This window comes from Rattus norvegicus, chromosome 1, assembly GCF_036323735.1.
Source record: "Rattus norvegicus strain BN/NHsdMcwi chromosome 1, GRCr8, whole genome shotgun sequence".
Lineage (NCBI taxonomy): Eukaryota > Metazoa > Chordata > Mammalia > Rodentia > Muridae > Rattus > Rattus norvegicus.
The window spans coordinates 195106842-195127109 of NC_086019.1; the positions used below are offsets into that span (position 1 = coordinate 195106842).

A 20268-nucleotide genomic window follows, 5' to 3' on the forward strand; every position below is an offset into this window, starting at 1 on the left:
TTTCTATTTTTCATCCACCCATTCACTGAACAACCTGCACCTATTGCTCCAAAGAGAGGACACAAGGAAGGGGTCCTCCATGTCCTCAGAATGGGACAAGGGCTAGGTTATCTCCTGCCCCATTCCTCCTTTGGAATTTTGGTCAAACCTGATTCTGCCCCTTGCCAGACACCTGTGCAGTGTGATGCACGGTTCGGCAGCATTTCTAACTTTTCTGTTTGCAGAATACACCTGTGGAGGTTTACTGACCCTACCCTATGGGCAGTTTTCCAGCCCATACTACCCTGGAAGCTATCCTAACAATGCCAGATGTTTGTGGAAAATTTTCGTCCCCAGCATGAACCGTGTGACAGTGGTCTTCACAGATGTGCAGTAAGTGTGTGTGTGTGTGTGTGTGTGTGTGTGTGTGTGTGTGTGTGTGTGTGTGCAGAGCAGCTGTTAAAGAGGATTGGGGTGGTTTGAAATTCAAGTGGTCAATAGTCAAGTCGATATTTACAATACGGGGTCCATTTTTGATGTGGAACTAGGGTCACCCAGGGAGGATGTAATGGGTGCAAAAGCACAGGAGTTTCAAAATATTCTGTCTTAAAATCCAAGGTTGTCATGAATCTGCACTCTGGCCATAGTGTGCCATGTTCCTAATCCTCAGTCAGAAGAAGGGGTTGGAATGCCTGTTTTCCTAATCTTGTTGATTAACAAGTGACCAGAGAATGGAAACACACTTGGAGACCTTCCTTAGTGGTAGGGAAGGGCGGTGGCCTAGGTAGTGGCAGTCTTGGGTGCACATAGGACAGTGGCTGCTGATGAGGAGACCTATTGGGTACAAAGCTTTCTCCAGAGCTACTTCTCACTCCACGAGGCATGAGGAGTAGGCAGCAGTGCATTTCCACTGAAGTGAATAGGGTCTCAGCACATCCTAACTGAGCTGTGATCCCAGGACCTCTCTTGGTGTCTGTAGTGACTTTGCAAGTCTCTGTTGTAGAACTACCTGCACATTCTCTCATTGTCCTTAAAAGAACAATTCAAGAGTATGCCCAAAGGGCATAAGATCCTGTGCACAGGGCCCCTCAGTCTGGTTCCTATCAACACCCCCACTGACAGTTGCTGGAGTACAGTGACACATTATGAAGCCACCTTTCTAGCCAGACTTCTCTGCCCCTCCTCACTATAGTATTTTTGCCTTGGCTTCATTGCAGTGTTTCTCATTGGACAGGGAAGGGAGTGTTGATCTCATAGATGAGAAACTCAAGGGTCAAAAAGTTCCCATGACATGTTGTGTTAAGATTTTTTTGTTGTTATGTTTTTGTAGATCTTTTAAAATTTATTTGTGTGAGTGTTTTATGTTTATATGTATGTCTGTGAACTGCATTCGTGCCTGGTCCCCACAGAGAATAAAAGAAGGTGTCTAATTCCCTGGATATGGAGGTAAACTCAGTTGTGAGCTTCCTTGTAGGTGCTGGGAGTTGAACCTTGGTCCTGCAGAACAGCAGGCAGTGAACTTAACAGCTGAGCTATCTTTTCACCACTTGCCTTTCGTGCACTTCTTCCTTTTTAAAATACTTACTAGATTAGATATAATTGTTTAATCCTGAAGATAACTGGGGACTCTGTGAAAGAACCAATTAGAATGTCCTTCATGTGTTGATGTAAAGGTGTTGAAGGAGAGGCATTATGGATTACATATGTGAACCCCAAAGACAGAGTTTTACCAGGCGTGCTGGGTGTGGGAAGATAGATGAATTCCCTTTGCATTCCGGGAAGCCACCTATTCTTTCACACGATGCATTTAGTCACTGTTATCAGCACAATGGTCCCTGGGATGTGTGCCCTCACACCACATTCCAGACACAGAAAAAGGGACTGTTTCTTCTGTGTCCTCAGGCTTGAAGGAGGTTGCAACTATGACTACATCCTGGTTTTTGATGGCCCTGAATACAATTCTTCTCTCATTGCTCGGGTTTGTGATGGGTCCAATGGATCTTTCACCTCAACCCAGAACTTCATGTCTGTAGTCTTTATCACGGATGGCAGTGTCACGAGGAGAGGGTTCCAAGCTGACTACTACTCCACTCCTATCAGCACCAGCACAAGTAAGTTCCCTTGTGACAATGAATGTACACCTGGGATTGGGGATGTCATATGGAGCCTTTTGACCCTCAACGCTCCTGAGTTTGTAACAAGGGCTATATAGTGGGAACCTGGGTCATGTGCTTGCTAAGAGGAACTGTGACCCATGAATCTTCGGATCTGACTGGCAAGAAGAGAGGCTTAGGCCAGCCCTGACTGATGGGATATACAATAGCTTTACAGTCTCCATCAAAAACTAGAAATGTCAAAGGTGATTGTTCAATAGAGAGTGTGAAGTCAGTTCTAGGAGTGGTGGATGACTTCATGCTTGGATCTTTCTGACCTTTCCAAAGTATGGAATCCTGGCCCCATCCTAGAACCAATCACATCTGGCTTCTGTCTGAAGAAGGATAGATTATGGGATATGTAGATGGACAGACCATTGAATCAGAGGTTGAGTTCTTAGTCAGAGATTCCATATGGACCTCTAGGTGCAATGGAGAAGGGCCGAGGACTGATATCCCAGGTCTCTTGTTCAGTAAGGAGAAGGGTGGGCATTGTCCAGAGCTAAGGACTTGACTTGATGCTGCTGCTAGTCTTGGCTGTGGGGTTACTTAATTCCTCTTGAAAATGATCATTTGACAAACATCTTGTTTGTGTCAATTACTGTCTCTGGCTTCCCATCAGAGAACCCTAAGCACAAGTTTCCTCACTGAGCCTTGATGAAGGTGTTTGTCTCTGCACAGCTTTTCAGGTTCTGGGTTAGAGTCTGTGTTCATGATTATAAATCTCTCTTGGATGTGTGCCTCATGGACAGTGTAACTGAAGATGTCCTAAGGGACATGAATGATCAAAGGTAAAGAATTGATCTGGACTTGAGATAGTTACTCTTGATTTGTTTGACAGCCACAAACTATAGGATCAATCTTGCCAACATACACAAGCACATGTCCTTGTGAGGTGGGAGCAGAATATGTGTCTTTAACGACCTCATGAGTAGCATCTTCCTGGCAGTGTATCTGGCTACACACTTGCTCTTAGGCAACAAATGAGTAAAACTCAGTCTGGTCTGCTCAGTGTCATGCACAAAGGATCAGGCCAGGCAACTTCTCTGCAAGGCTCTGACATGGCTTCTTTTTCTCACAGCTCCTCCAACGACGTTCCCGATCATTACTGGTGAGTCCTGATCTCCTTCAACTCCTCTGTCTCCCCATCCCTCTTCTGCTCACCTCCAGAGCCAACAGCTACAGAGTGGGTGGGACTCAAGTATTGTCTGCCCCAGAACCTTCAGCATTCTTTGTATCCTACATAGGCAGCATGTGTTGAACCAATAACACCCTCTGCTTGTCTCAGTGGGATGTGAGAGTTGCAGCATTTAACCCATTTTGCTAAATGCCACTTCCTGTGAAATGATTTGCTATGGCAATTCTTTCCTATTCAGTTTGTCTAGAATGCATTATCTTTTGCAAATGTCCTGGGTCTTAGTTAGGGTCTTATTGATGTGAACAGACATCCTGACCAATGTAAGTTTTATAAAGGACAACATTTAATTGGGGCTGGCTTACAGGTTCAGAGGTTCAGTCCATTATCATCAAGGCAGGAGCATGGTAGCATCCAGCCAGGCATGGTGCAGGAAGAGCTGAGTTCTACATCATCACCTGAAGGAAACCAGGAGCAGCCTGAGCATCACCAGGCAGCTAGGAGGAGGGTCTCCAAGCTCACCCCCACAGTGACACACTTCCTCCAACAATGCCATACCTTCTAATAGTGCTACTCCCTGGGCCAAGCATATGCAAACCATCACATCCTGTTACTTAGGGACAGAAGAGACTGCTCCTTTCAGGTTCCTAAGGTATAGATGCCATAATTCTTTTTACCAATTTTGTCAATCATGACAAACGTGTAGCTCTCCAGGCTTTCAGGAATACCCCACTGCCAATTGATGGACACATGAGGGCATGGTTAGGGCCAACACTTGCTTTCAAGGTATGAACAGTCTTTTACTCAGTCAGCTACAGTGCGTCTGTGTCAAATGTCATGTACTCTGAACCATGAGTTCCTTCACAGAACCTTGATTCAGAATCTGTCTTTGTTTTCCCCCGTATTTCTGGCCTACAACATATCCTCCTTATTGCATGTCTGTTTTCAGTATTTAAACCAAGAGTTTAGGAAGAGACAGGTATTCTGGGATCTTCTTGAAGTCCGTGATGGAGCACAGCTCAGAAAGACAAGGAGAGAGAAAGGAATTAGAAGTAGGGCCTATTTTTCTTGTGTACATCTGCAGTGATTCACTCTGTACACAAAAATCTATTTTATTTACTCGATCCCAGAATGTATAAACAGATTTCGTCTAAGCCTTCATGGGACTAGACTCATCATCAGGACTTGAGGTCTTCAATGTTAGCCTTGGGGTACACTTTCTGTTCCATTCAGAACACTATGACATTGACAGAAGACCTAAGTCCTGGACTCTGCCGTTTAGAACAGAAGAAACATGTGCAGAGTGCATAGTACTTCCTGTAGTTTTTCTGTTCTCCAAAGACAGTGACACCCATAATCAGCAAACACATGTGCATCTGAAATAGCCCCTGACACAGGTGTTAATTATGCCAGAAGATCCTTTGTGTTCAGGGTGCAGAAACCTTGTCCCAGCAATCTAAGGGGTTGCTACCACTATCACCTGCCTGTTGAGGAATCAAAGAGCCTCAAGGAAAGCCTTTTCACCATGAGTACAGGGGATACCTGACTGTCGCATTAATGGAACTTATCTAATGAGTGCCATTTTATCTCAGGAAATGATTCTTCATTGGTGCTGAGGCTGGTAAATGGAACAAACCGGTGTGAGGGCCGAGTGGAGATCTTGTACAGAGGCTCTTGGGGTACCGTGTGCGACGACAGCTGGGACATCAATGATGCCAATGTGGTCTGCAGACAGCTCGGTTGTGGCTCTGCTCTGTCTGCTCCAGGAAATGCTTGGTTTGGTCAGGGTTCAGGGCTCATTGTCCTGGATGATGTGTCTTGCTCTGGGTATGAGTCCCACCTGTGGAATTGTCGTCACCCTGGCTGGCTTGTCCATAATTGTCGCCATGTTGAGGATGCAGGAGTCATTTGCTCACGTGAGTTTGGTGAAAACCTCTACTGTCTTCTTCCATGATCCCTTCTTATCCTTAGTTCTTTCCCCTCAATGAATGTGTCTTTCTTATTTACTGAAATTGCCTTTTTTTTTTTTTTACTGGGAGTGAGTATTACTTCTTTCTACAAGGCTGGTTGTGGAAATTGTCACTGGTAACCCACATCTAAGGGACATTAGTCATTTTCACTTCTAGTTTTGTTAGAAGAATCAAGGAGAAAAATCACTGGCTTCAGTGTTTCTTCTACCACGGTTGGGTTCTGTGGGGATAGAGGAACTGCAGTCTAGAGGCTGAGGAAAGTACTGAGTCAATGAGTGTACAGCAGTTCAAAGTGTACTCTGGGGAGCACAGTCTACTCAGACCGTACCATTCCAAAGGGTTTCTGAATGAGGCCTAGTGGCTAGTACTGTGAATATGTGTTTGTACAGAAAACGTTTTAGGATAAGAGAGTTATCTGTACCCTAGAAAAGAAATCCTTCCATTTCACTACCTCAAGGACATTTGGTTGGGAATAACCAAACTACACACACTGTACCCACTCTCTGACTTTAGCCCAACCCTAACCCTAACCCTAACCCTAACCCTAACCATAACCATAACCATAACCCAAACCCTAACCCTCTAACCCTAACACCCTAACCCTAACCATAACCATAACCCAAACCCTAACCCTCTAACCCTAACACCCTAACCCTAATCCAATCCAAGCCTAACCCAACCCTAACCCTAATACTGAGGACTAGATCATTCCATGTAAAAATTTGGTCTGGACAAGGCCATTTAACATCTGAATCACTGGACAGTTATGAAATACAAGATTCAGCCTGTTACCTTGTCCAGACACATTTGTCACCTGGAGAAGGACCAGAAGGTGAAATACTAATTGACCCTCACCAAAAACATCTTCCTGGGAGTATAGATGGCTACCAATTCCTACTCTGTGGTGGGGGCTGAGCACAGCTTAAAGCAAATTATGCCCACTGTCACCCACCCAGGTTCCATATTAGTCACCTTTTCATCTAACAAGGCTTTTTTTTTTCATTTCACAGTCCCTGATCCGACTCCCTCTCCTGGTCCAGGTGAGTCCAGCTGTCCTTCAATCCTATGAGTCCCTCTTTCTCTGCTCTGCTCACGATACCAGGCAGTTGCTACAGAATGGGAAGGGATTTACAGAGATATTGCTGCCCCAGAACCTTCTGTGTTTTCCTTAAAGTAGAAAAGGAGCTCACATCAGCCTTTGCCTGGCCCAGTGGAATAGGAATGTTTCAGTACTTAACATATGTTACTGAGTAGTGCTTTCCTGGTGCTGTAAGGATCTATCCTGGGCAAAGCATTGTCTTATCCATGGATTGTGTGTTGGGGGACAACTGAGAGTCCTCATGACAGCATTTAGGAGAGAATTAAAGTTGCTAGTGGGTCTGGATCACCTAACTGTCCCTGAGGTGGGCATCCTTGAGTGTGGTCTAGGGTATTTCTGGCTCTGTATGAGATGAGTCCTTGTCTCCCAGTCACAGTGATTTCCTGGCTCCTGCATCCCATGTCCCAGCTATGTCAGCTTTCACCATTGGTTCATGCTATCTCATTCTAATTCCGCTTTGTTTCCCTTTCTAGTTTGGACAAGTCCTCCTTTTGGTAAGTATTTTATTCAAAATCTGTGGTGGAGCAAAGATAAGAGGGAGGAGAAAGAGACACATAGATACACAGACACACACGGAAACAGAATATTTAGAGGAAGGGACAAGTACTATAACCAAGGTATATCTTTCTAGGATATGCCCCTGTGACCCACTTTACTCAACCAGACCCCATCATCTAGTTCCTCTATCAAATGATTAATCTGTAAATCTGTCCAAAGCTCTCAGCAACCAATCACAGGATTGGATTCATGAGTTGGCCTCCAAGTCTTTAATAACGACCTTATTGATGTATGTTTCAAATCTAAACCAGAATACTATGTCTCTACAAGAAGATTGCAACATTTGACTCTGTGAGCTGGATAGGTACAAAGAGCTTTATTTCATGTTCCTTGCTCTAGATGTCTGCATTGATCAGATTCATCACCCCACCAGCAAATTCAATGATCTTTGGAAAAAACCCCAAGGTGGGGCCTAAGATTCCTTTTGCATCCAGAGTGCATGAACCTGGATTCAAGTGATCTATTCCTCACCATTGTCTGCCTGTCAGTGAAAGCTAGAGTTTACTAGCTTAACCAATGAGCTCCAGGTTGAGTGAAAGACCTTTTTTCAAAACACGTATCTGTGTTATCCTCAACTATTGATGAACATTAGATCACACACACACACACACACACACACACACATACACACACAGTCACACACACTCACACACACACATTCGCATACACTATCACACATACTCATACACATATACACACACATATACACCACACACTCATATTCACACACAATGCACACACACTCACATACACTATCACACATATGCATACACATATTCACACACATATAGACCACACACTCATATTCACACACAATGCACACACACACTCACATACACTATCACACATATGCATACACATATACACACACATATACACCACACACTCATATTCATACGCAACACACACACACACACACACACACACACACACACACACACACACACACACACAGATTCCTAGGCGTTAATGAGTGAGCCAGGGCTAGGCCAACTTTTGTTGGGTTCCTTAAGCCTCTCTCCCCATGCCAGGCAGGTGTGCAGTGTGTTCTGGGGTTCATCTGCATTTCCTCTCTTCCCTGACAGTAAACTATACTTGTGGAGGTTTCCTGACTGGACTCTCTGGGCAATTTTCTAGCCCATTCTACCCTGGGAGCTATCCTAATAATGCCAGATGTTTGTGGAACATTGAAGTCCCAAACAACTACCGCGTGACTGTGGTCTTCAGAGATGTGCAGTAAGTGTGGGTGCATAGCAGATGTTAGAGAATGTGGGGTGCTTTTGAAATTCCTGGGGGTGATAGCCAAGTTGGCATTTACCATACAGGTTATATGTTTGATGTGGAACAAGAGTAGCCTACAGAGGATGGTGAACGTTGCAAGAGCACAGGAATTTGAAAATGCTCTGTCTTAAAGTCCCAGGTTGTCATGAATTTGCACTATGGCCTTGGGGTGCCACTTTCCTAAACCTCGGTCAAAAGAAGGGTCTAGAATGCCTGCTTTCCTCATCTCCTCACCTTATTGATCAGGAGATCACCAGAGCATTTGAAAGTATTTAGAATGTTCTCAGTGGGAGGGAGGATCTTGGCTTGAGTAATGACAGCCTTGGGAGCACAATATACAAACACACCTGTTCTGTATAGACCTTTCCTCACTGAACCCTTTCTTTCTGAGTCCTTAGGAACCCAGGGTGCTAGCATTACCGCTGCTTATAGCAGAGTCCTTATCACCCATATGCTTACAAATAAAAATGTTCTTGATCAGAGTAGATATCTACAAGAGCCCATTAATACATGCATCATTCTGGGAGGTAGATGGCCAAGAAACTATGTCAGTTTTCTCTAGCACCTCAATAGCAGTGTCCACTGCTTGTGACCTTTTACGAACTCCTTTCCCCCTTACAGTACTCCATGTGCCATCATGAACACCCTTTTCGGATATGCATAGTATACATAGTGTTTATCTTAGTGGCTGGGAAACCTGAGCATTACAGAGGTCCAGTGTTTATTTCCTTCGCTGTTCATCACCACACTCTGACGTCATTGGCACTTGTTTCATTCTGGAAGGGACCTGGAAGCCTTTTGAAGGAATAAGTCAAGAATTCTCTTGTGACCTTCCTGTGTTGATTTAAAGGGCAGTCAGGCAGAGAGCTTATAGATTTCTTATATGTGAGCTTAGATGGCAGTCTGAAGACAAGTCTTGGCCATCTTGGCAAGATGAATTCCCCTGGATTTAAGAAAGTCCTCTATTCTTTCAAATAGTGAACCTGACTAGGGTTTCCATGGCAAAGGATATCAAGATCTGAGCCCTCATCAATTGTTCCTTTTGTCTCTCCAGGCTGGAAGGGGGCTGCAACTATGACTATATAGAGATTTTTGATGGCCCCCACCACAGTTCACCTCTCATTGCCCGGGTTTGTGATGGGGCCATGGGCTCTTTCACTTCAACATCCAACTTCATGTCAGTTCGCTTCACCACTGATCACAGTGTTACTCGAAGAGGGTTCCGGGCTGACTACTACTCAGACTTTGACAATAATACCACCAGTAAGTTCCCTTGTTAAAACAAAAGCTTGTTAGGACTGGGGACACCTCTGAGAGCCTTCTGTTCCTGTATTGTCCTGGGATTGTAACATAATGATTGTTCTAATATCATGGCCCCTATGATTGAGCTCATGCATTGTCAATTGAGAGCAACTGTGTGGTGAGTCTTGGGACTCTGGATGACCAAAAGAGGGCCGAGGGCCAGCATTGGCTGATGAGAGTTGTACTGGCCTTATTGTGGTGGCAAAGTGTATGAAGGTATAAAATGATGCTCTCAACAGATAGTGAGAAGACAGTGCCAGAAGGAGTGGTGGGTGACACCAAGCTTGACACTTTGGGACCCTCTCTGAGTGTGAATCACTGGTCATATCCTGAGACCTAATACATTTGGCTTCTGTCTGAAGATGGATAAAGTTGGACACCATAGTATAAGCAGCTATTGTAACAGAGGCTCAGTTTGAGCCATATGAACCTATATCTACATTGGTGAAGGGTTGAACATGGTGATATCCATGGTCTCTAACTGGTCAGAATCAGAGGCATCAACTTTCTCCTTATGACATCACCTAATGTCACCTAATGACATCACCATTGTCTTATTGTACAGTTGCTTTACTTCATGGGAGAATGCTAACTTGACAAAAATATTTTGGATATTTAAAAATCTTATCTCCAGGTCCATACCAGAAAATCCTATACATCTAAGTGCCCTCATTCCAGAGCATTCCTGAGGATGAAGATGCGTGTAGCCATAGGGTACCCTTGGAGTCATTGTGACTCTTTTTTGAGCATTTATGTCACATGCAGACCATGTGTGAATCAACCCTCTCAATCTGTGTTTCTTTAGCTGGGGAAAGACCCTCACGAGGGTTGTGGGGTTTGAAATCCTGACTCTGCATGCTTTGCTCGTGTCCTTTAGATCTCCTTTGTCTGTCAAATCACATGAGAGCCAGTGTGAGCAGGAGCTACCTTCAGTCCATGGGCTACTCCTCCAGGGATCTTGTCATTCCTGGTTGGAACGTGAGTTACCAGTGTCAGCCTCAGATAACACAAAGGGAGGTCATATTCACAATTCCCTACACAGGCTGCGGTACTACCAAACAGGTAAGCCTGGAACCGCCTACTCTATTTCCCACTGAGCATGCTTTCTTTAATCAAAAGTGTGTGTGTGTGTGTGTGTGTGTGTGTGTGTGTGTGTGCGTGTGTGTGTGTGTTATGCCTCTGTGTGCATATGGAGGTCAAAAGACAACTTATGGGAAATGGGTTTTTTCTTCTACCATGTGGGTCTCGGGAATAGAACTCAGATTGTTAGATTTGGCAGCAAATCCCTTTACTCACTGAGCCGTCTCACCAGCCCTGAGCATGATTTATCACAGTGACAGCTATCGTGCTTCTAGAACACTGGGGATCTACAAGTTATGGCTGGGATGTAATCAGAACATCAGAAGGCAGACAGAAGTCCCTGGTACAGTAGTTGTAGCTACTTCTAAACAAGAGGAATTCAGAGGAAGAGAAGGGGGAAGCCCAGCAGTTTCCACAGCTGTGTCCAGCAGAGGGAGCCCTTGGCAGGAATCCACCCACACAGCTCCCAGGAGGAGCTTGAGATTTTTCAGTCTGGGATTCTTATGGCTTCATTTGGGATGTGTCAAAGAAACAGAGGCCCTTCAACTAAATACACAAACATATTTTACAAGTCTGAGATCTACAACAGCCAACAGCTCTCAAGTGCATTGCTATGCCTTTGAGGAAGCCAGTGCCCACCTTGAGACTCATACTCGGTTGCCACAGTTGGCAACAGGAGGGGGGTGGCCAATGCTTTGACATTGTCATCTACAAAATTCACACTAGAGTACTGCATGTTGACTTACAGAAGAATTTACCCTGTTGAGTGTTTTAAATAGTGTGGCCCGTGGACCATCATGGGTTAGACATGACTAGTAGAGCGGTCACCCATCTTGGTATGCTTGAGATTTGGTAATTTTAATATAGACTGTCCTGTTGTCATCCTGTTAGTAGAGGATGCTGTGATGAGTCCATGCTGTACTCCCGAAATATTATTTTATTATTATTTTTTTTGAGACAAAGTTTCTTCATGCAGTTCTTGATGGCTGTGTGGACCAGACTGGCTTTGAACTCACATAGCTTTGCCTACCTCAGCATCTTGAGTCCTGAGATTAAAGACTTATACTACCATGTCTGGCTATGCCCCAATTCTTGAAAAGTATTCTTGTATTGCCATCCCTACATTAAAACTGAAGAGATTGAATTAAGAGAGGCCAGGCCTATTGATCAAAGCCATGTAGACCAATAGCATAGGACCACACCACAAGGCAAGAATCTCAGAAAAAAAAGCCAGACACAGAAGCGGTATACAAAATTTTATGTATATCACTATTAGATAGAAATGCCCCATTCATACTGAATTTAGCAAAAGGGAATGGCTGTGCCATAGGAAAAAGGTCTTCATGGGTGGCCTGCTTCTAGGTTGTGACTTTTAAGGCAGGATGGAGATGCTTGGGCAATGGAAAAGTGGTGTGTCTTACTATGGTGGTATGTACAGGACAGACATGTTCAGATGCCTATAATGCACCAGACACATGATAAGCATTTGCCACATGCCAGGCACAGTACACACTGAGAGACAAAGTGGGCACTCAGTCAACCAGGTGGGCCTTGGGCCATTCCTATGACTGTGTGTGAGGATCTGATCACCCAGATCTCTTGGTGAGATTCTAAACAACCAGGAGTTCCTTTGGAGAGAAATTTAATGGATGAGATGAGCTACTCATAGCAAAGAATGTGCATCAACCAGGCACTGTGTGAAAGGCTGAGGAGAATTCCTTCCCATCCCTCTGACACACAGCCAGTTGTGTTATTTCGCTCTGTAAGTTAACCATGCTATCTCCAGCTTGCTGTGAGTCAGCCCACTGAAGGTGACTACTGCTCCTCTTTCCAAATGTGCAGCCTAGAGAATTAAACACCTCAGGAGCTTGCTGGTGGCACTTCATAGATCATTGAGGGCATCTCTCCAGCGTGCCAGCCCTGCCCTTTCTAACTGGAATGAGACTGTGTAGTACTCGCTGCCTTCTTGTTTCCCCACTTATGAACATCCACATCACCTACCAAACAGTGCTTCAGAGGCAGGGCTAATTTTAATTGTCTCTGCTATCCTTGGTGCCCAGGACTTCATGATAGCGTCAACAACTATTATGTGTGCCAGGTACTGAATTGAGACTTCCGCATAACGTCTAAAAGTCTTGGGAAACCTTTATCCCCAATCACAGGAGATAAAAACTGAGAGAAGCTGGGCCATGTGTCCGAGGACACATACGCAGGAACTGTGGAGTCAGTGTGTTCTGTAGCCAGGCTTGTTCATGACTCTCTACCCAGGCTGCCACACAGTGGAAGGGTGACAGGTTGGCTGGTATCACAGAATAGATGAGCTTTCTCACAGTGAAAGCATGCCAGGTCTCTCTGGGAATGACAGGAGACTCATGCATAGGACTTTCTGTCATATTGGTTGTGTTTCTACCTGGGCAGATGCCTAAGCAAGAATTTTAATCTAGAATCTCGATGGCTCCTTCCAATCAAGAAATAACTTTGCAGGTTGGGGATTTAGCTCAGTGGTAGAGCACTTGCCTAGCAAGCACAAGGCCCTGGGTTTGGTCCCCAGCTCTGAAAAAAAGAAAGAAAAAGAAATAACTTTACACTCTATGCTTGTTGTTTAGAGAAGATTCAGAACTGAGCTCTGTCACAGAGAGACGTATATGGACTTCATGAATATGCTCATGTTAAATACAGTTTGAAAGACCTATGTGGTTTGTAACACCATTGGTTCTGGAATACAAATGTTTAAAGGCTTTGAAGAATTTATGGGAGAAATATAGTGTGCTTCCTCAGGGAACGTGGAAAGCAAGAGATCTGTCTGTCTGCTGGTTCTTCTCCAGACCTGGGTCTGGAGTGCAGGTTTTGATGCCCTTTGTCAATCAGGATGGTCATACCCTAGACCCTAGTCAGTCTGTGGAGACAAAGATTGGGTAGAGAAAATAAGGGAAGGGTCAAAGAGCTTACCCCAAAAGATCTTGTCTTATGTTTAGATTTTTGGAAGGCACATGTGTGGAGTAGAGTCTCAACAATAGACAAGTAGAAGGCTCTCTATCCTGAAAAATAATTATATGTAAGATGTATGAGTGCTGGCAACACAGGGGACCTTGTTCAGGACCGAGCCAACTAGAACACAGTTTTGCCATTCATAGTTGACATGACTACAGGAAAATGCTTACTCTTTTTCTCTGTCTCTGTGTTCTCTCTCTCTCTCTCTCTCTCTCTCTCTCTCTCTCTCTCTATGTCTCTCTGTATGTGTCTGTTTCTCTGCCTGTCTCTCTGCCTATCTCTGTCTTTCGCTCCGTCCTTCTCTCTGTCTCTCTCTGTCTCTCTCTCTGTCTCGCTCCGTCCTTCTCTCTGTCTCTCTCTGTCTCTCTCTCTGTCTTTCGCTCCATCCTTCTCTCTGTCTCTCTCTCTGTCTCTCTCTGTCTCTCTCTGTCTCTCTCTTCTGTCTGTCTGTCTCTGCTCTGTCCTGCCCTGCCATATCTTCTTTTTTTTTTACTGTAAAGAGTACAATTGTTTTAATTTCTGGATGGTGTCCATGTCCCCCCTGCTATTATTCTGCCCTTACAGCATACAGGGTTCTAAGCATAAGGGAGTGGGAGAAGTTTATGACAGCACTCAGGCTGTGAGGAGCCCCCCAGCCCACAGCCTAGTGATGGTGTAGTTATGCTTACATCACTGGAGCCAGACACTCCCGACATGGTGCTTCCAGGAGTCACTGTTTATGTTCTCTTAGCTATTGCACTGTTACCTCCCTGTCACACCCTCTGTTTATCACAGTTCTTCCAGGATGCTCCCTTCATTCATTTCAACTGCTTCACAGATACCTACAGACGCTACTGATGCTGTTATTATACTAAGAAAAAAGAAATATTTTAAGGCACCACCCTTTCCTTCATATGCTGACAGGACCCAATCATAAGGCTATCATCAAGGCAGCTCTCAGAAGATGGCAGAAACAGTAAATGGCACAAGACACTAGCCTCCTTATGAGTTTGCTGCCCAGTGGAATTCACAATGGTGAATGATCCCATAGTACAATGACATAAGGCAAGAATGGCCTCAGGGTTGCTATGACTTCATTCAGATGTTCATCTGAGGCTCTGCAGGGAAGCCTCAACCCCCTGGGCCAAGACCTGCTTCAGTTATAACTGCAAATCCCATGGCTTGCAAATTCCACCATGCCAATCACCACACTGAGGAAGTCTTCAGTCATTCCAAATAGAAAGCATTCTATGCTGGTATTACCAGGCCTTTCTCATAAGTATCACCCCGGAATGTTGAGAAAGAATAAGCTCAGAATATCCTTCTCTGAGTCCTAAACCATGGAGTCTGAGTTTGGTCAGATACACTGCAGGTCAGGGGCTGTCCAGACACTCATTCTGCCCCAAGCAAGAGCAAGTGCAGATTATCCTGGCCTCTACCGCCATGTGCCAGAGGATGTGGGAGAGTGGGTGAGAGTTTGCTGGTTAGGCTGACATCCATCATAGGTAATAGCAGGCACAGTGCAGACAGGCACCTTCTCTGTATGATTCTGCAGGAGTCTGGCGGAGTCATCTCCCTCTCTCTCTAACCCGCATCCTTGCTGACCCAATCTGCTTTCACCTGTTAGGCTGACAACGAGACCATCAACTACTCCAACTTCCTCAAAGCGGCTGTTTCAAATGGCATCATCAAAAGGAGAAAGGATCTCCACATCCATGTCAGCTGCAAGATGCTTCAGAACACCTGGGTCAACACCATGTACATCACCAACAACACAGTCGAGATCCAGGAAGTCCAGTATGGCAATTTTGACGTGAATATTTCCTTTTATACATCCTCCTCCTTCTTGTATCCAGTGACCAGCAGCCCATATTATGTGGATCTGGACCAGAATTTGTACCTTCAGGCCGAAGTCCTCCATTCGGATACCTCTTTGGCTCTGTTTGTGGACACCTGTGTGGCTTCGCCACATCCCAATGACTTCTCGTCTTTGACATATGATCTCATCAGGAGTGGGTAAGGAATTCTGTATGAGATAGATGAAAATGTTTGCTTTATAACTCAGACATGAGTAGCCAAAAAGCTCAGGGAATGAAGATTTTTGCTAACTGAACTTCCAACAGATTCAGACTTAGATAGTTTCCGACCCATGGCTTTTGCCTTTGAGGAGTTCTCACATTGTTCCCGAGGTCACATTTCTGATTAAGGGGACGGGTAACTAGGCACCATACCCTGTTAACATGTGGGAAGAGAGGAACAACTTATCAATGGTCATTCAGCTAGTCGACTATAAACTGGGGTTTCATCTCCAGTCATCAAAGTCTAGTCTTAGGGTTAAAAGCATGTCATGGGAAAATCACCAATTTGAAAGCAGACCCAAATTAAAATACATAAATCTCTGGGTCAGTTTCTGCACCCCAAGTTAACTGGAGATAGTGGCAAGAATCAGATGCTGGGAAGGTTACATGAGAAAGAATAATGAGCACTGAGATCACAAGATTCTCAGAAGGAGGCCTAGAAGATTACCATAGCAAAGGAGTGCATGGTCTCTACATCCTCCATCCATTAAGAATGCAAATTCTCAGTTGTGGCTCAGGGCACGTTGAGGTTGAATCACTGGAGACCAGGTTGACTGCACTAATCTCCTTGGCTCTACCCTCCCTGGATTAGGCTCTTTGGGGTGGTATGATGCTCCTGCACTCTTGGAGGAAGCCTGACATGTTGGGTGCACAAGCTCAGTCCCCACTGTGTAATCTCTGCTGGAGGGCATGGTACTTCTTGGCTTCTAGTATGGCCCTTGCCTCCCATGGGACTGTTGATAATAATTATGGCAGTAGGCTTACATTTCATGCCGACCTGAGACACCAAAGAAGACAGCCTCACTTCCTGGGAACTATTTGAATATGAGTATCAGTTCAGTAAACAGAGACTGAGAATCATCTTGTGCATTCTGCGTAGTTGGTCCTATTTGAGTCTGCCCCATTGGAAGCAACAAACACAGGAGAAAACTTACCTAGACCCCTCTTGCCTTAAGTAGTAACTGAGTGGTTTCTGAATGGAAATGCAATGACTGAAGTAGAAACAAACCAGTGAGTGATTAGTTCTTCTCTGCCAAAGGTTCTTTCTTGACTCTGGTGACGTCTTGCCATATTTGTGGCCATGCCATCTGTAATACCATCTGAGCCTGGAGCATAGGGACTCACTAGTCATAGCTGGTCCTCAATTCCACCATCTACATAGAGAATAAAGTTCCTGGTAGGCCTGTACTACGAAGTTCTGGTCATTGCAGAACCCCCTCACCCTCACCTCCAACTCTCCTCCCACTCTAGATCTTTCAAAGGCCCCAGCTCTGAACAAACCTACAGGTATCCTTACACTTGGCATGCTAATAGGGCTGTAGTAAAGAAAAGGAGCCTGGGTATTTCCAGACAGTTAAGTTGAAGGTAGAAACAGGAAGGAACCTCTGGAGGGAGAAGGAAGAAGGAAAGTTGACATGGAACCTCTGGGAGAGTCAGGCTGCCCCGGGACAGTCCACCTATGAAGCATTCCTATCTCGGAGTACCAGGCCCATTCCTCTTGTTTCTCTTTCAGCACATCCCTTCAGCCTCCATATTGAAAGTCTCACATGGTTTGATCCCTGGAGACAGCCTCTTCTGCTTCTCAGTGGAATTCCTGAAGTAGATTGGCTGGATGGTTTTCTTCTATTACCAGCAGGTTCCTGAGGGAAGAGAAAGCGCTGGATACTAGAGTAGGGTCTTAGAGAGAATTCAGCATCATGGAGGTATAGTTGCATAGGGGCAGGGCTGGTTAGGGGCTGAGCAGAGAGGCCCTAGGCGACAGGGCACAGGAAACACAGAAGATGTTCAGCCTGTATCTGAATGTCACCTTTCAAGGCCTAGTAGCAAGGAAAGGGAAGAAGAGGCCATCTTCTTTCCTGTCTGCTCTTGGATTCCAAACTTGAGCAGCCTTCTCTACTTCCTTGTTACTCTGGCCCACTGAACTCAATCTCATGGCAGGTGATTTGCTCTGTAAACATGCTGGTGAGATACAAGAGCTGCTGGGACTTATGTGCACACCGCACAATGAGTGTGTGGAGGCACTGGAGGCCCAGGCAGCCAGCATGACTGGGGAGTGCAGGGGGATTAAGGTGAGTCCATGCTTCCACAAGCTAACACATTCCTCTCCTTACTTCCAGATGCATACGAGATGAAACTTACCAATCTTACTCCTCGCCCTCACCACGCATCACCCGCTTTAAATTCAGTTCTTTCCACTTCCTGAACCGCTTCCCCTCAGTATACCTACAGTGTAAACTGGTGGTTTGTCGAGCATACGATGTCTCCTCACGGTGCTACAGAGGATGTGTAGTAAGGTCCAAGAGGGATGTAGGCTCCTACCAAGAAAAGGTGGATGTTGTTCTGGGACCCATCCAGTTGCAATCTCCCAGCAAAGAAAAGAGGAGTCTCGGTAGGTGGTTACCCTCACATCCTACATTCCCCTAGGGCCCATGATTCTGGGGAGGTGGGATTTGGGATGTTTTTGTCTGTGCTATGGGCCAACCTAAACTGCACACGTGTTGATGAATTAGGCTGGTTGCTGCCTTCCCCCAAGACTTAAGGTCACATGTCAGTGGTAGGCAAATGATTTGTGACCTGGAAGGCTTGATTCTCTGAAATCTATATTCCCAGAATCTTTAGCTATAAGGTGAAAGGGTTAATGTCTCTAAGGACTATGAGGGCTTGTTAAAGCAATGTTTGTTGAACTGCGTTGGTCCTTCTCTGGTGCAAGTTACTAGATGTATGATGAATGTTCGATAGTTTTTGTTGTTAATGTAGTTAATGGTATTATTACACCTCACTACGATGGTGACAGGTGTTTTGAATTAACCAACTGGGTGGGATGTGGAGCTGCAGGCAGCACGGATTGGTTTTAACTGCTGGAGGTTGGGGGTTCTGGCACTGAATGGGTCATTTTGTTTCCCACCTAGAACAGGTGTTAGGTATGATTTCTGTTGTGTTGTTTTGCTTTGGGTATTGACTAGAAGTAAATGTCCACAGTAGGACTCTAAGGACCTCTGGCCTAGACTGTGGCCAGACCTACATATCTCCTAGGTAGGGAGATACAATGGCCAGAGTGACAGGGCAGATGTGGATCTGTTATGCTGTCACACACCCACTTCTAGGTTGGCCAGCACCATCACCCTGTGGGAACCATCTGTGATAGCTCTCTGTTCTCATGCCCAATAGTAGCCGTGTCCCACACTTGGTTCCAGACTCTTTCTCCATTCATTCATAATTTGCCAAAGGCCCACTGTGTGGCATGTGGCAGGAAGCAAATAAGTAGGCACGGTCAGAGCAGACTTGGACGAGGTACCTCTGATGCGGATATAGAAAAGAACAGTGGGCAAAGTGAGGAGCCAGGTGGTGCCTCTTTTATACCTAAAGTCACCACAGTGGCTCAGGTGCTGGATTCTTTTGGCCTAGGACTCTTATCACCACTTCCCAACTGGCTTAAATGCTATGACTCTCTCCCTTCCCACTCATCTATAGACCCAGAGTTGTTCTCCCAATGCCCAGGCCCAAGTTCCTACGGAAACCCTCCCTAACTCTCCTGTGTGGCAAGACAACAGGGAGTAAGCCTCTCTAGACCAACACTCAGTTGCTACCTGGAATACTGGTAGCCTCAGTTTGCCCTTCTTCCATCCCCAATGGAAAGTTCTGACAAGGGTCACCCTAGTCCTTGTCTTTGTCTTTTCTCATTCTATCACCTCACTCTCTGTTCTTCCTCAGACTTGGCAGTGGCAGATGTGGAGAAGCCAGCCAGCTCCCAGGAGGTCTATCCCACTGCAGCCATCTTTGGTGGAGTCTTCCTGGCCCTGGTTGTAGCTGTGGCAGCCTTCACACTGGGAAGGAAGACACGCACTGCCCGTGGTCAACCTCCAAGTACTAAGATGTGAAGCAAAACAACCCAGACATTGGCTCCAAATGCATAGATTCCCAGAAAAGATGGAAGTCAGGAGTGTCTAATGCCTGGCACCCAGATACACGATGACTAGGCTTCCCTTAGCACAAATGTGTGGCCGAGTATGATCAGATGGTAAAGAAGAAAGGTGGGGGCCAAGTTTTCCCAGGGTCTAGAGGCTGAAGGCTGGGAAGAATGTCATAGGAGAATGAGATCAGTGTCTACAATAACAGGCAACTGTGAGCCAAACATTGGCATCAGCCATCCTTTCTCTAGCTAGAATTTCCCTTTCCCCCTTTTATAGCTGACTTTTTTGAACTGTAGTGTTAATATGGACCTTTCCGTACAACAAACTAAATATAAAGAATCTTTTTCAAAGCAAGTGTCTGCTTGGTCATTGTGTGTACAGGCTTACCCACTTACTGGATTCCCTCAAGTCACCCAGACAGCTTTGGTGACATGGCCAGAGAAATGTTAAAAGGGCAAGGGACTCTGCTTTGTGGCTTCCAGAACCTTCAAGAGAATGATCATCTACATTCTTCCAAGAGTCTTCATCTTTCCGTTTGTGACACACATAAATGTTCAGAGCTACAGACTGGGAAGGGCCAGAGGAGGGTATCCATGCCTAGGACAGGAGTCATGTTTGCATGAAATCCCCAGGGAAAAATGTGACAGATGACCATAGAAGATAAAGAAATGTAGCCAGGTACCCAGGCTGGAAGACCCTGGCCTCTAGGTACTGTGCAGGCAATGCCAATGCAGACCCCCAACAGGTAGGCT

At 45.4% G+C, this 20268-nt stretch overlaps 1 protein-coding gene across 1 annotated transcript in view; it reads left to right on the plus strand.

Moving 5' to 3' along the window:
- The window catches only part of Dmbt1 (deleted in malignant brain tumors 1), a gene marked incomplete in the record, with an annotated part of 79003 nt that extends 59140 nt beyond the window's left edge, over positions 1 to 19863 (plus strand). Inside the window, 14 exon segments of the mRNA NM_022849.3 lie at positions 225 to 372; positions 1882 to 2090; positions 3214 to 3243; positions 4860 to 4946; positions 4948 to 4955; positions 4958 to 5183; positions 6248 to 6277; positions 6810 to 6830; positions 7980 to 8130; positions 9230 to 9438; positions 10355 to 10539; positions 15155 to 15543; positions 17723 to 17994; positions 19317 to 19863. Of these exon segments, the coding sequence (NP_074040.2) occupies positions 225 to 372; positions 1882 to 2090; positions 3214 to 3243; positions 4860 to 4946; positions 4948 to 4955; positions 4958 to 5183; positions 6248 to 6277; positions 6810 to 6830; positions 7980 to 8130; positions 9230 to 9438; positions 10355 to 10539; positions 15155 to 15543; positions 17723 to 17994; positions 19317 to 19483 (2132 nt within the window).
- Positions 19864 to 20268: the final 405 nt, after the last annotated feature.